This window comes from Drosophila willistoni, assembly GCF_018902025.1.
Source record: "Drosophila willistoni isolate 14030-0811.24 chromosome XR unlocalized genomic scaffold, UCI_dwil_1.1 Seg144, whole genome shotgun sequence".
Classification (NCBI taxonomy): Eukaryota; Metazoa; Arthropoda; class Insecta; order Diptera; family Drosophilidae; genus Drosophila; species Drosophila willistoni.
The window spans coordinates 1416646-1433237 of record NW_025814057.1 but is presented as its reverse complement, the minus strand read 5'-3'; the positions used below and the strand labels follow the sequence as shown (position 1 = coordinate 1433237).

The window sequence follows — 16592 nt, the reverse complement described above, 5'->3', positions numbered from 1 at the left end:
GCAACAGCAGCTTCGCCAACATGATCATCATCATCATCATGATTATCATTAGCGTCAAATGACGATGGCGCCGGGAAAAACTTTCACAGTGTCGGAAAATGTTTGTTTAGAATTTGGCATGGCGTTATTTATGGCCCAATAACTTTTAACTTCACATGCGGCCACGGCCCCGGCCCCGGCCCCGTCCCCCGACCCGAGCCAGTCTACACACAGAATGCAAATTAGTTTACGCCAAATGTTAAATAAATTGTATGCTAAGGGAAAATACATCTACCCTAAGGGCCGGGAGAGCAGAAGGTCGATCCAGGTGAAGAGCAATTTCAATGTCCAGTCAAAATGCTTTTCACACACTCTGTCTCTCTCTCTCTCTCTCTCTATCTATCTATCTCTCAAAGAATGTCAATTAGGGCAGAGGAAACCCAAGCAAAGTGTTTAATTAATGTCCAAAAATTTGACAGCCCACAATTTTTCCACAAAACACAATTTCATCTCTCCTCTTCTCTTTCTCTGTATATATACTATGTGTGTGTGTGTGTGAGTGTCTCCCTCCTTCTAGCCGTCTTTTGATTAGATGTTCTGTTTGAAGGTTAAGGTTGTGGCCCACGCAACTTAGTCAAACAATTTTCAAGGCATGACAAAAATGTGCTCTTCTCTTGGCCTTTTTAATATTTTTCTTTGGAAAATTAATTTCGTCGAGAGAGAGAGAGACTCTCGAACAAGAATAGGAAAATCCAATGAAAACCTGAAGAATACCAAACAACAAAAGACCAAATAGAATGGCATAAGATCATGCCATGACAATATATACATATATCTATATAAATATATGTATGTGTAGAGAAAGATATATGCTTTATTTACGATATAAATAAATTAATCCAACCATTACGTCACTGATGAAATATTATACAAATAGTTTCTTTTGGCATAATAAATATATTTGCGGTCATATAAATTTTGCAAAGAATTCTACAGTAATAGTTCAATTTCGAACAATTTTAACAGCAAACTAATGGAATAATAAAAAACATTCATTTAGAAAAATGTTTGATCTTAAATTTTATCTTAAGTAAAATTGAAACCCTTCACGATAAACAATTTCTCTTGTGAGGTCTCTTAAAAGGTTATCTATTTGAAGAACTTGTCCCACAACTAGTTTATGTCAATAACTTGATTTTGCTTGTACTCTCTCTCTCTTCCTCTCCCCCTCTCTGTCTGTCTGTCTGTCTGGGTGAACACACCAATACCAATATCCAATCAGTTGGCGGCATTTGCTTTGCACTTTACGAAACTGAAAGAACTGACCAACTTGGGTCACCATCACCAGCGGCAGGCACAACCCATTCCATTCTCCAAAACGACTTTCTTCAACGTTGCGACGTCTTCTCCAAAGTTCTAGACATATTTTTTTTTTGTATTTTTCCCCCTGTCTTAGGCATTTTGGCGCGTTTAATGTGTGTCAAGTGCGACATTAATGCTGGTCGTCAAGGATTAAGTGGCCATTACTTGAGGCAGCTTATGGTCTTTGGAGCTAATGTCCGATGTTTTTATCTACGCTTAAATTATTGATGGACTTTCATACGAATAAATCCCATGACTCATTCCAAAGGGTGATGATGATGATGATCATTGAAGCATAAAGCTGTCTGTCTTTCTGTCTTTTTGTCTTTTTGTCTACACATTTTCTTATGTTATCTATTACACAATTTGTTTCTATGCCCAAATTGGCCACACACTCACACACACACTCGAATTTCGCAATTACAATATATTGTAGAATGAATTTTCCACCTGGCACACAGCTGCAACTACAACAACAACCACAACGGCATCGATAAAGTGTGAGTCAGGCACAACAAACCGCAACCGCTCTCTCACACACACTTCACCCACAACTTTATAAGTTGCTAGGGGTCCAGCAGCAATAATTCCATTCCACAAATGGGTAACGCACGCAAATTGCAATTGTTGTTGCAAGTTGCTGCTGCTGCTTAGCGAAGCGCTCAATTGCGGAAGTTGCAACAACAGAAGCAGCAACAGCAGCTGCCACAAAGTCTGCCAACTCTCAACCCTTTCTCAGACCTGCCAACCTGAATGGGCGCTGACAGCTGGGCCTGCGTCTGGGCTTGGCCTATAACCAAAACTTAAAACAAATCAACCAGCACCAAATAAAAAAATACAAACAAACAGAAATTTTCTATCGTTTGTCGATCTCATGGTCTCTCTTTGTCTATATAGTAATATAGAGATAGCTCGTTAAATTTAGCCATTGCTCACGTTTCCAAAATGAAAACGAAAGAGGGAATAGGGTAAGTGGCATGAATTGCTAACCATAACGACTTGTCCATGATACCCTGTAAATATGACAAATTCGCTTAAAAGCTAAGCTAACTAATAAGAGATATGTGATATGTAAGATATGTAAGTCAAGACAAATTATCAAAAATTTCAAGTCTAAGAATAATATTTTCTATACGTTACAAATCGAGCAACTTTCTTTCAAACTGTATTAATATACCCTTTTTGTTTGATTATCTTTCTGAAAGAGGTATAAGGGTATAAAAATTTAAAATTGAAAATAATCTTTGCTCTGGCATCAAACGATTGCGCCGAGAGGCCTTTCGAGCTGCTGTTGTTGCAGTTGCAGTTGCAGTTGCAATCGCCGTTGAGTCTAATCAGTGACAGGCATTTTAGCTTGAGCAGTAGCAACAGCTTCTCCACTCCACTCCACTCCACTCTACTCTACTCTATTCCATTGCAATGCAATTGAATTCATTTTGCTATGCCAAATCTTGTACAGTTTTCGATTTAAAGTTTTTGGCTTTTGCCTTTATCTTGTCTGTGTTGTCTCCTCTTGTCTCTTGGCTGCTGTCAGCTATGTTGCTACTGGAACTGCTATTGCTTTGTAGATTGTTGGTGTTGTTGTTGCTGTTGGCAGCATTTGCTGTCAAGTGCAATTATGGGCCGCCGTTCACTGTGACCTTTGACATTGCCCGACAGCATAGGGCATAAAACTCTATAGACAAAGAGCTCACAAGAGACGGGAGTAGAAACGGGCCAAGCGAAAAGAGACGACCTGCAGTTGAAGTTTTGTATTTTAGTTTATACAAAGGAAAACTCAGACACACACACACACACATACTAAAAGAGAGAGCCTTCATCCATGTCCTGGACTTGCAGATAGAAACATTCGAAGAAGATCAAGTGCCTAAACAACTTTTCTATTGTCTATTACCCACGAAATTATCTTTGGTTCAAAAGAGTTTACTAATCCATATACTAAAAATTATTTTCAATAAAAACGCCATAAGCCAACCAATTTCCAATTGAATACACTCAGATTCATATAGGTATGAATATAGATGGTATCCATAATCCCGAACGGAAAGCAAGCCATAAAAACATTTAGCTGATAATTTGCAATGAAAATGGTATTATTTCCATTTTTTCTTCTTTTATTTGCTGAATCCAATAAGGATTACGTGTATTTGCCGCAAACAAAAGTACTTGCAAAACCGAGCACCGAATATTGTAATACTCTATATTCTGTAACAGCCTATTCGTATGTGTAATCGGTTAGCCAAATTCCATTGACCACAAACAAACTTTTCTTTTAGTTTTGGGCGAAATTTTGATTAAAAAGGTATATAGCCATTTTCTTTTGTCAGGGTATTAAAAGATTATTACACTTTTAAGTAACTGGAAATATTGAAAATTTTATTATTCTTTGGGTGAAGCCACAGCAAATCGATGCAAAGCAGAAAACACACAAAAAATGAGTAGCAGGAGTTGAGAGGCAAAAAAAAAAGGTAGGGTAAGTGCGAGGAGCACGCTGGTAAGGGGACGAAGGGGAGAAACGTTGCCATAACATTAAAAATTTATTGTTATATTTATAAAGTTCAATATCGAAATGCAAATGGTTTGTTTGCGTTATGCCAATGTTGTTCCGGTTGTTCCAGTTGTTGTTTGCATTTGGCAACCGCAATTTTAATCAGCCAGCCATCCAGCAATGATTGCAACAGCAGCAGCAGCAGTAGCAACAGAGGCAGAATCGAGACAACCAGAGAGTGAGAGAGAGAGAATGAAGATGCACTTAGAGTGGAAAGCATTAAACAAATTGCTTGCCTTGGTCCATGCCGTCATGTCCAGAGATCGTCGATCACACGATTCCAATGAGATACGATTGAATGCCAAAGTGTTGGCCATCAAAATTGTGTGTGTGTGTGTGCCACACGGGGGCAGGACGAGGCAGCGATGAGGCGTGTTAATTATGCATCATGTAAACCAGACAAAAATCTAAACATACTGGAAAATTGGGCGAAAAGCCAAAAAGGAAGAAAATTCTCACTTGATTTGGGGTAAATATTAACGAGCGAATTGAACTTTAAGCAAAAGGTTAAGCAAACATATGCACAAGTGTGAGTGTGTGTGAGTGTGTGTGTGTGTGATGGTTGAGTTGGATGGGGAGGGGGATTAGGGTGGAAGTTAAAATGGAAATTTGTTTAAAAGGAAAAACTCTTAAAGACATAAAACTCAAATCCAGGCCATGACAATGACAGGCCAAGAAGAAGAAGACGACGAGAGTGAACAGAAGGACACTTGAATTTTTATTTGCATTTTATGACTCATTTTTCACGCCTTCTTCTGCCGCTACGTCTGATGCTCCTGCTGCTCCTGCTGTTCCTCCTGTTCCTACAGGCAGATTTTCCCCACTTGGTTTGTTGGCTGCCTGTTTCTGTCAGTTGGGGACTGATAAAAGCCAGAAGCAGGCTCCAAATTGCAGGCCGCATAATCCTTTTTGGAGGGTTTTCTGGTTGATGTCCTTTTGTCGCTTTCGCTTTTCGTTGTCTTTCTCGTTTTCGTTGTGTAAAAGTTGAGCCAATAAATTATATGACGGAAAATGCTTATAAAAACGCCTTTTTCTCTCTCTCTCTCTCTCTCTCTTTCTCTCTCTGTCTCTCGTTTGGTTTTTTTGTTTTCTTATTTTTGTTGTTTTTTTTTTGTGCCCCCCAAATAATTGAAATTGATATATGATGAAAAACCATGTTGGGGTCCATAAAACGAAGGCTGATGCCTGCTGCCTTAGATAAACAAAAGCAAACCAGACAACGACCGACAACCACGACGATGACGATGCGGATGAGACGAGACGGGAGCCAATGGAAAGAGGTGGAGGATGTGGTCGAAGATGGCCCCACAAAATATCAAAATATTGGCTTCTACATAAAAACAGAAAATATCCAAGCGAGTATACGACTTTGAGTTACCCTAACTTACCAATTCAGCCCCTGACTATATAAACAAACGTTCAACTGCCAACTCTCAAACGATAAAGGATTTCTTTCCTGTTTTTTGTGACGATCGATCAAATTGAATTCAATTGAGAGATCATCGAAATCAGATTCTGCATGTTACTGTTAGTGCGAGGTATTTAAATTGCAGAAACATTAAAACACACAACGAATATCTTAGCACGTGGATCGGAGCAACTAACAAACCGAGAAGACAGCCACAAGGAGGCCATTTGCCTGGGTCTCATCTGATGATCTTTTAATACCCTTTCACAGAAAAGAAGAAGGAGCATATTAATTTTGAACACAACTTTATCATGTCTCTCTTTCATTATATATATTCTTGTTCAATACGTCGAGCTGATTGAGATCGCTCGAGTCTTGAGTTTTACACCTTTCGTTAAATTTCACATAATCTCATAATGGGAATCTCATTCATTAAGTTAAAGGCTGCTTTCGGATTCAGAGATGGTAAATATTTACTCAATCTTTTTATGGATTCATATTTTCCTTGGTATTTTTTGTGTTTTTTTTTTTGGTTTTTATAAATGTATTTTTATATATTTAAAATTTCATCTTCTTTTTTTTTGTTGGATTTTGTATTTTGGTGATGTTGAAAATTGGAACACATGCGTTTCACCTTCGCCTTAATTAATATTTTGTGTATTAATTTTTTTCCACATTTTCCTCTTATTTCTGTGTTTTTTTGTTTTTTTCTTTTTTGTTGTTGTTTAACTAAAAATAAACAATAAACGAGGCGCAAATATTTTTGTAATTGAATTGGGAAATTGGCTAGAAGAATTGGCTAGCGAGCTGGGCAACAAATAATTCAATTAAATATAGTAAATTAATTATTCCATTTATTTTGGGACGGTTTTATAATGAGCGCAAAATTGAATTTAATATGAAAAGGATGCAAAATATTTTAACATTTACATATGTACATATCTCTATTAATGGCAATTGACAATTGTCAAAGGGAAGCTGACGACGATAAATCTAATAATTAGATTTCAACTGTTGACTGACAACGATTTGCTAATACCATGCGAAGTCTATGTACCAATATAGATATGTATATGTAGATATGTTTATTTGTAGTATGGGCAACGAAAGAAGACCGATTAAATAAACCACAAACAGAAGAAGAAGATGAAGAGGAAGAGAAGGAAACCGGAAAATGTTTAACCATTATTTATGTGGCAAATTGTCTTATCGTTCAGTGTAAATATTTGTCTTTATTTCTAAACATATAAAAGTATTCATAAATTTTCAACTAAAACTAAAATAAATAGTCCCTAACTAAATCATTTGATAAAACTTTAAACAATCTGCCACAAGAGGTTTGTGTTGGCTTATTTATGCATGTGTGTGTGAATGTGTGTGTGTGTGTGTGTGTGTGTGTGTGTGTGTGTGTGTGTGTGTGTGTGTGTAAACCATTTGAGAGAATCATTCAAATAATTGATGAGAGAGGAAAGGATGAATTCACCTGCATCCCTAGCATCCTCTTCATACTTCTCTCCTCTCTCTCTATGTCGCCCCTTTAACCTTTTTGTTCTCTTTAGTATCTCTCAGCAAAAGTCGGAAGTTGTTTAGCCAACATAAATCCACATGAACCGAAAGAGGCAAAAGGGCATTTAAATAAATATTTGATAGAGAGTCGGCTGCATAACAAAAGGAAAAATCACAGGAAAAGCATACCAACAACAACAACACGAACAACAGCCAAACAAAATAAAAAAAAAACCTAAACAGTCAAAGAAGACGAAAAAGCACAACTTTTCTATATATGAAACTGGAAGTGATGGACATCGACTTCAAGACACCCTGTGGAGCAAAACTCAAAGATCTCCCCATCAATATATTTGCCCATAATATGGAGCAGAAATAAAAAAAAAAAGATATAAAGAGAATATGGGCTAAGAAGGAGGTCAAACTGTATGTGCAACCATGGGATGATGATGGGTCATAGCTGGGTCAGCAGCTGCCTCTTAGGTCATATTTGCTTATATCCTGAACTGGATATGCTCACCTAAACACCCTTTGCACATATGTAAAAATGTATGCGGCGGGTTTAAGGGTATGATAAAGTTAAGCATACGCCATGTTGCCAACGAAACCAACCAACAACAAAAAACCAAAAAAACAAAAAACCGAAAAAGAAAGAAAAGCGAAACAAGGCCTGATTCCATGCGTGAGCAAATAATTTATACACCTTTTGAAAGATTTATGCGTCGAGGCCTGCGGCGAGGCAGAAAAAGCAATTTCCAAAGCGTGAAATTCAATTAATCTAAGCAGAAGCAGAAGCAGCAGAAGCATCAGTCGACAAGTGGCAAAAGCAAATGCTGTTATAGCCTGGCTAACTTTATTAAGATCTTAACAAGTTTTGGTGTCCTGTTGTACCTATATATATATTCGTTTATAATCAGCCAATCGAAATCACAAATGAGTCACACACACACAAAAATCTCAAGATGAATCAGATGAATGAAGAAAAGATGCAGCAAAATGCTGACAAGGCAAAAAAAAAATCACCGAAAATCAACTGAAGGCACTGCAGTTCCATTCAACCATTCATCCATCGTTTCCCCAGTCGTTGGGGGGGGGGAGGGTCCTCCATCTACCGTTTTGTCTTTGGTGTTTTTTTTGGGTTAGCTCAAGTCAAGCATATAGTAACGTTAACGGTATTCTTTTGCCTCCTTCGCCCTTCGCCCGCTTTGCCCCTCCTCTTGGCATATATATTTGTGTTTTGTTTTCTTCTGGTTTTGGCTAAAAGCACAGAAACACAACACAAAACAAAACAAATAAACAACAACTGAGAAAAGCATAAACAAAACGCCAAAACTGCAAAAGCATAACAAAAAGTGCAAGAAAAAAAAAAAATAACGAAGAAAACAAAAAACAAAATGCAAAATGCAAAAACTTTGTTTTTGGTTTATGGAAATATGCAAATAAGTTAACTATGAAGGTGGAGGCAAACCCACGACAAAAACAACAAAAAAAAAAAAACAATAGCAAAAACAATCAGGTCCGGTTCTGACCCATTAAGGAAGGGGCCAACAAATAAACGGCAAAAGCAAAGTATTAGGCGTTTGAAATCGAGTTTCAGCTTTAAGAAGGCTTTCACTTGGCCTAAAAATAATAATGATTTCGTATCACATGGATCCGGAATAGTTTAAACATAATTTTCGCTCTTGATGCCCGCATTCCGAACCTGAAAAAGGCCAACACGTGTAAAAGGAAAAACTCTCCTCGAATGCTTTGAATGGCTGTGCAATTTCATCTATTGTCAAATGCAAATTGTTTGGCTGTCTCCCCACTATTTGGCCAACTGTCTCTCACTACATATCTACATATACAACTCTATTGGTATGTGAAAAATTGAGTGAATTTAATTGCCATTTTGGTAGCAGGAAAAGAAGAAATTATGCAAAATGCCTTTAATCCCAGACATTGTAGCATACCAAAATTCATATTCATATTCATGTTGTGTGCATACGTGAGAATAATATATGATTTTCATACAACAAACCAAAAAAAAAAAAGGAAAATGAAAATTGGAAAAATCAAAGCTCATTGAACCTGACTGGCGGAAAATCATTTCCACACTCTGAACCGTTCATTCAAAAGAAAAACAACGACAAACCAAATCTGACATTAAATACCCCGTAGAATCGAAAAAAGGGGGTATATAGAGGAAACTGATTAACAAGGTTTGCCCTAAATAAATATAGTTATACCTATCTAATCCATTTGAACTTTAAAGTGAGTTGATTGATGGAATGCGTTTTTGCTAATTTTTATTCAAAATCATGACATTAGAGGGTAATTTGCAGTCGTTACTCCCGATCAACCCATATAAAACAAAAACACAAAATAACAAAAGACTAAATGCAGTATTCTGTGGTTGGTTTTTAAATGAATTTGTGGCCAGTGAGGAAAATTAATTGAAATTGTTTGGTCAACCGCTTGTAACCTAACCATGATCACAATCACAATCAGAAACAGAAACAGAAACAGATACCCAAAAACTGAAACAAAATCAGAATCAGAAGACTCGGGCACAAAATCAACAATTGGCACGCAAACAATTTCCACACATTGAGCAAAAATAATAAACAATAAAAAAAAGGCAAAAGCAAAGCAAGCAAAAACAGAGAAACAAAACTAAACAAATGCTCATAAAATGCGAGAGTCTAAATAATTGAACATGAAAATGGAAATTTTATTATTTACAAAATCATCTCTGCATGCATTAACCACCCCCTTCTCTGGCTTCCCCCTCCCCACCATTGCCATCCCCTCCTCCTTTCTTCCATCATCTATGCATATCTCACTGTCAATGCGACAGTTGACTAACTCGTGCTCGCTGACTGTTAACGTGACTGAAAAACTCGGGGAAAAAAGCTCGAAAAACTAAACAAAAAAACAACAAAAAAAACTCTTTTATTTGTTGGCTTCCGTCATGAATGGCAACAAACAGCTGCAAATGTCTCCATCTCTCTCTCTCTCTCGTTCTCTCTCTCTCTCTCTCTTTCTCTGTGTCTCTCTTCGTTGAGAAAATGCGGTAAATATATTTAATTGCAATTTGGCATTTCTAAATTGTTTATTATTGTTTTTAATTTCCATTGATATGCAACAATTGCAAAATGGAAATCATCTTTTGTTCGAAAAATCAAAAATTTTTGCTCTGCCCCATAAATTTTGAGAAAGCAAATTTAACAACCACTAAGAAACTCTTGCCAAAAATTCATAGATATTGCCAGTTATTTCTCCCATATAAACAAAAAATGATTCAACATTGACGTAAATCTATTAAAATATCATTTAGAAGTTGTCATTCTTCACAAGAAAGTTTAACCAACTGAAACACTTAACAAATTGAATGAAAATTTATAAAATTCAGAATTAATACAGAATATTAGGGAAATGCACAAACTTTAGGTATACGAAAAAAAAAGTCTAATAATCAATAGTCTAAAAAAGTTTGGTTGCTTCGGAATAAAATGCTAGACCATCCCTAAGCTCCTTAATATATGGACATATATGGATACGATCTTCTTGACTATTCATGAGGATTATCTTTTAGGTTTCATCACTAATGAATGGATGACGGAGGAGAAGTTGTTCTTCAACCAATTAAAGTTGTAGAAAATTATCATTAATAGTTCATTTTGTTTACCGAAACATTGCTAATTATAGTTAATCGTTTTTCAGTTCTACTTCCATGATATATAAGATTGAATTTCATATAAATTGATAAACTCGAAATAGACCAAGTGCTTGTTGGTCTAGGTTTGGATCTAGGTCAATGAACTGCGAATCTAGAAATTAGACCCACATTGTGTTTATTAACTCAATTTTCAACTTGTTTAAAGGATCTCTACAAATATGTTTATTTTGAGTACTCACTTTGGCCTGAAATGTGATGCCATGGAAGAAGGCCTGCTCGGCATGCAGCGGAACACGCAAATCCTGATCATCTTGTACCAGATCATATGGTGTCGATGGCATTCTCAGATAGTTTAATAGCACCGACTCGGACCACTTGTAGTATCATGAAATTGTTTTCATTTTTCTATTGCTACGCTTGTGCAGCTGATGGCGCAATTGCCATAAAATGCCACTTGATGGCCGCCGCTTTGAATGGCTCTGATGATTCGTTGCCTGTTGTTTCTGTTGTTGTTGTTGTTGTTGGTTGATCCCGCCGCTGCCAGCGATTGTGGTGGCGCTATTGGTGGTGGTGGTGGTGCTAGTTATTGTGGTGCCGCTGCTGGTTGCGATGTTGGTCTGTTGGTTCATGCAAATTGTTGAAAAGCGAGCGAAAAGCGCGCGCTGTGTTTTTTTGTGATTGATTTGTTATGTTTTCTATATGTATATATATATATCTGATATATATATATGTATATATGATTTTTCTTCCCACTTCTTCTTTGTAGCCAAGAATCCGCTGAGAGAGTTGAGCTCTTGCTTAATCTCAATTTATGAGCTTGCGGTTTTTGGTAAATTGATTTGCGTCAGTTGGTTTCGCGGGATACTTTTTCCCCTTTAGTTTTTGTTATTTGTTGCTTGCTCGTTTTTACGTTTTTTTTACTGTTTTGCTTCTTCTTGTGTGTTGGGTTTTGCGTTTTATTATGAAATCCGCTCATTCACATTGGCAATTTGTGTATTTCTGCCTGCAAATAAATAAATCGAAATGAAAGAACATTGAAAACGTGTGGAAAATTAGAAAGGCAATCCATGAGCTGTGTTGTAGTTGTAATCAATCGTAGACCTAGCCTAATCGCTTTGACTTTGTGTCGACTCGATTCGATTAAAGTGAGTCATTTAAGCGAACTTTATTTTCTCCCCATTCGTACGATTCATCGTTCGTTTGTTTTGGGGCTAATGCTTTGAATCAGCGGTGTTTCATTGGAAATCCATGCTAATAATCATGAGCCACAAATTGAATCACAAAATAGACAAAGCCATCAAATTACACTCGCAGAAAAAGCGTGGTAATCGATATCGTTTGAGGGATACATTAAAATCGAAAAGCCAATAATAGTAAATGTTAAAAATAACATTAGAGCACCTCGTCTCTGATCGATTTGGCATGTCAATTTATTGACCTTATAACTTTTAAAGGAGTTTTCATAAAAGTAGCAATCAGCTAGATTTTTGTTTTGAATTTAAACGTGCTTCGTTAATTAGATATAAATTAAATGATAATTTTTCAAAAAACATAAATCGATCTTTATTATGAACATAAACATCTTAACATACTAAAACGAACTCAAGATTTTGTTCGAGTTTCTTCGAGTGTCGACGAAGATGACACCTACTTGCTACCTACACACACACACACACACACACTCGCACACACACACACGTGGTCGTGGGGTTTGTCTAGCTTAAAAATTTGCTTGCTGAATTTGTAATAAGGTTTTGTCTGCCGCAAAATAACACAAATAAAATAAAAGAAAATTTTTATTCTCTGTTTAACAGGAAATATCTGAATTTGAATTGAAATCAATTGCTGGTGTCTCCAGCCTCCAGCCTCCAGCCTCCAAGCCTCATCTTTCAAGCTTTCAGCTGCTGCTGCTGCTCCTCCATCTTCTGGTTCAATGCTGGCGACAATTTTCAAAGCCAGGCCAGAGGGTCATGGACGTTTACCCATGTAAATGACAAAGCGCAACAGCAAAGACAACAACGGCAAAAACCAAAATAAACTGCCTCCAAAAGTTGTTGTTTCGTTTATTTGTTTATCTACCAGCTGCCTCCTTCTTTCCCTTCTCCTCCTGCATCTTGCCTCCTCTCTGAAGCCACGAATCTGGCATCTCGAGTCTCGAATGTCTCTCGTATTGCCTGGCATAACAAACACAAAAAAACAAAAACAAAAACCGAAAAAAAAGGGACAGCAAGAAGAAACTTTTCGAAAAGCCACCTAAAAAGATATACCCGACACTCTCGACTCACATTAACTTATCAATTTTGGTGTCGATTGAGTTCAAATTGCAAACGGCAGCAGCAACGGCATCAGCTGATGCCACCAACTTTAAGTATCGAGGGCAATGGGTTGATAGGTTGACACTTTTTTCGGGGCGCGACATATAAATCAGCTTTGGCTTATAGGGCAAATGATATAGAAATAAAGGGGGGAGCCAAGAGAGAGAGAGAGAGAGAGTGAGAAAGAGAGAGGTCAGTTTTGTTTTATATATATACTCGTATGTATATGTATTTTTTCTGTTGGCCCGCATTCAAAGGGGGATTAATGTCTCTAAATGGAATTACAAATGGGGTAGGAGAGGTCAAATGAATAGAAATTCCTTGGTCAAGATTAATAAAAATGTTTAAGTGCTTCCAAATCTAGCAAAAAGACAAAAAAGACTTGTAAGTTAAGGCCTTAAAAATGATTGGAATAGGTCAATTCCTTTTCCAATTTCTGAAATCAATTATTGCAATATAAATTTAACAAATTTACTTTTCATTTGTCAACTTTCTTGCCTTTACGCTTTCCTACGATTTCATATTGAACTTTCATGCTTTCCAAACTTTTCAACTCAAGATCCTAAAATAATTGAATTAAAATTAAGGCAAACTGACCAATCACATGGCTTAAGTTTTCGACACATTTGTTTGATTCAATTCTGGCATTGCATTTCAAGTCCTGCAAAGTTCATTGAGCTGACTACGAATAGCTTTTCCAGCATAACTATGTACATACATGATATATCATGATCCCTGGTATAAAAACAAAAAAAGAAAAGAGTTCTAAACAAAAAGGTAGTTCAACTAGGTAGTTGTTCGCCATTTTGTTGTACACACACACACACACACAGATGCAGACATATTGAAGATAGAACCTATATAACACTTAGTACCACACACAATGGTTAAGCCTAGGCAAGGTTCAAGTACCTCAAGAAACAGAGAATGAGAGCGAGGGGAAGCCCAGAGGATGGATGGGGGTACACAAAAGTGGAGGAGCACTTAACACCCACCCGTCTCACAACCTCCTGCTGCAATGCCTGGCCTCAAAATGATGACGATGATGATGATGATGATGATGATGATCATCATTACCACTTCTTTTTGTTTCCACACTATTCCACGCACGTTCCTAGTTAAGTATTTTTCTAGTTTCATATTCTACTCTCTGCTCTGTTCTATTCTGTTCTGTTCTGTTCTTTCTTTCTTTTTGTTTTTGTTGTTATTTTTCTTTTAAAAGCATTTTGTTTGCTATCAACTGCAACTGCAACTGCTGCGCCTGCGCCATGTAGCAGAAGAACGACAAACCAAGTAGTGGCAAGAAGAAGAAAAAGAGACAGAGAAAGAGAGAGAGAGAGAGACAAAGATAGAAAAATGTATAATCAAAAACTTGTATCGCCTGCAAGTGAATGACTTGGGCCCAGAAGCATTCAGACCAGACCAAACCGGTTTTCTGCCTCTTTGGCGTCGTCGTCGTCCAAGTCGAAGTCGAAGTCAAAGTCTTGGTAACTTATACGATTCAGACGACAGACTTCCTTTCCGGTTCTTGCATATATAGAGTGTGAGTGAGTGAGATAGAATGACAGAGAGAGAGAGAGAGAGAGAGAGAGAGAGAGAGAGAGAAAGAGAGAGAGAGAGAAAGAGGAGGACAAAGAGCTGCAACGTTGGAGCAGTGTGACGAAGAAGGCTGCAGGCAGAACTGCAGTCAGCTGCAATTTGTAGGTGTATGTGTGTGTGTGTGTGGTACATGTTGTAGCTGCTCCCCTCTCCTTCCCTTCCCTTTCCTCTCTCTCTTTTTCTTTAACTCTTAGTCTTTCTGGTAATTACGTAGCAAAAAAACAGCAACAAAACAAAAAAAACAGGCGGAATCGGGTTTTATGTTGTTTGAAACTGAAAATATTTTACATTTTCTGCGCAGTCGCAGCAGCCTTAACCCGCCCGATTACCACTGCATCCACCCCCCGCACCCGTGCATCGATTGCACTTGCTGCAGATTATGCAAGGAGACAACAACAACCACAGTAGAGAGAGAGGTGAGAGAGGGGGTGGGCACAGAGACAGAAAAACGAAATGAAACGGAATGAAATGAAAACGAGTTGTTGTTGTTGTTGCTGTTGTTGGTATTTGCGTTTTGCGGGAAAACTTGAAAGGAAAATTGCTCAAATTTTTCTGTTTTTTTTTTTTTTTTTGGCCAAATAAACATATGTGATTACCAATTATAAAGAAGCAAAAAAAATAAAAAAAAGATGGCTAAAACCAGACAGAGCTAAACAGCCAACCAGCTAGCCAGCTGCTTCATCTCCTTTTTGGCCAATCTCTCATGGCCAAGGCATCAATCTTGTTTTCGATTTCAAACATGGGAATCTTGTGCCTCTTGTGGCTAGCTATCTCTTTCTATTGTTATCACATTCTTCGCCTGCCTCTTCCTCCTCTGTCTATCTGTCCCTGTATTATTCTTGTTTTCGCTTTTGTTGTTTTCTTATCCCGATCGCCTTTGTCGTCTTTGTATAAATTTATGATGCCCAGACAAAACTGAATCAGCCAGAAGAGAGACTATACGAAACGAGACGAAACGGGATGGGGAGGCGCTACCGGAGGGGCGAAAGGAGGCTGGTCGAGCAATGCAAAACTTTTTCGTTCTGTGTATGTATAAGATACTTTTCGCTGCTGTTGTTGTTGTTGTTGTTGTTGTAGTTGTTCGAATGAACATTTGTGTTACGCGCCTATAAATAGCAATCGGGGCAGCCACACGGCTCATCTCCTTCTCCTCATCCTCCTTCTCCTTCTTCATCTAGTCATTTGCCGCATCTCCCGCACCTGAACCTGCCCCTGCATCGCCACTAGAATTTCCACCTCTAAACACACACACACACACACACACACACACACACACACACACATACACACTCAAGCATAATGAATGTTTTATTTTTTTTTTCCAACGATTGCCAAATAAAAGTTTTAGTTAAGAAATTTTTCTCAAATATTCTACATATAAATATTCCTATCTCTTTCTTCCCCTATCTCTCGCTCTCTCTCTTACGCTCTCGCTATCTGTGTCTCTTAGTCGGAGTAACCTTGACTAGTTCTTAAACATGTGTAACTTCTTTTACATAACTTTAAGCCAAAGGAACCGACAACACAAATTAACGATCAATGCGAAAAACGAAAGGTAACAAAATTGAAAAACTACAACAACAAATAGAAATATATCAAGGCAACAACGATGTATGGATACTCTGCAAAAAACAAGAATATCAAATTTGTATACACCACAATTTCTTCTTTCAACTTTTGATTATAATATTAATAATTTGAGAATCTTTAATACTCTTGGCCAAATTGCTGTAAGGTTTAGTTTTCTTTAAGCTGTACTTAGAGCAGATAGCCACTTCATTCTCCTCATCACACTAATCAGATAAACAATTTATATATCTATTATGTCGATTCACAAATCAAATGGATTGAAATCTATTGGACCAATGTCTGCCAATTCTTCAACCATTAAATCATTGGACCCGTTTTTTTGGTAAGGGCATGGAATGGCATGGAGAATGAATGCAGCAGAAAAAAAAAAGCTATCAGCAATTTTGTCATTATCTTCATATTTAGCATTGATTATGCTGCTCTTTCTGCTGCTTCTGCTGTTGGTGCTGCTGCTGTCTTTGGTTATGTGTATCTCACAGATGCATTTCTTTGTTTTTTTGGATCAAAAGACACATTCGAAATCTTTCGTGGCGTTTTTGCGTTTTAATATTTTGTGTGGCATATTTCTTATAAAAATAATAATAAACACAATGGTAAATTGGCAACTGTTTTAGGTAGTTTTTT

At 37.4% G+C, this 16592-nt stretch overlaps 1 protein-coding gene across 3 annotated transcripts in view; it reads right to left on the bottom strand.

Moving 5' to 3' along the window:
- Positions 1–16592, bottom strand: part of LOC6639442 (capon-like protein) — a 57409-nt gene that overhangs the window by 39902 nt on the left and 915 nt on the right. For all 3 annotated transcript variants that reach the window (XM_047012000.1, XM_023178920.2, XM_023178914.2), the window contains exon 2: positions 10704–11467. In XM_047012000.1, the coding sequence (XP_046867956.1) occupies positions 10704–10805 (102 nt within the window). In that variant the 5' untranslated portion in view covers positions 10806–11467. The remainder of the gene's footprint in view (positions 1–10703; positions 11468–16592) is intronic.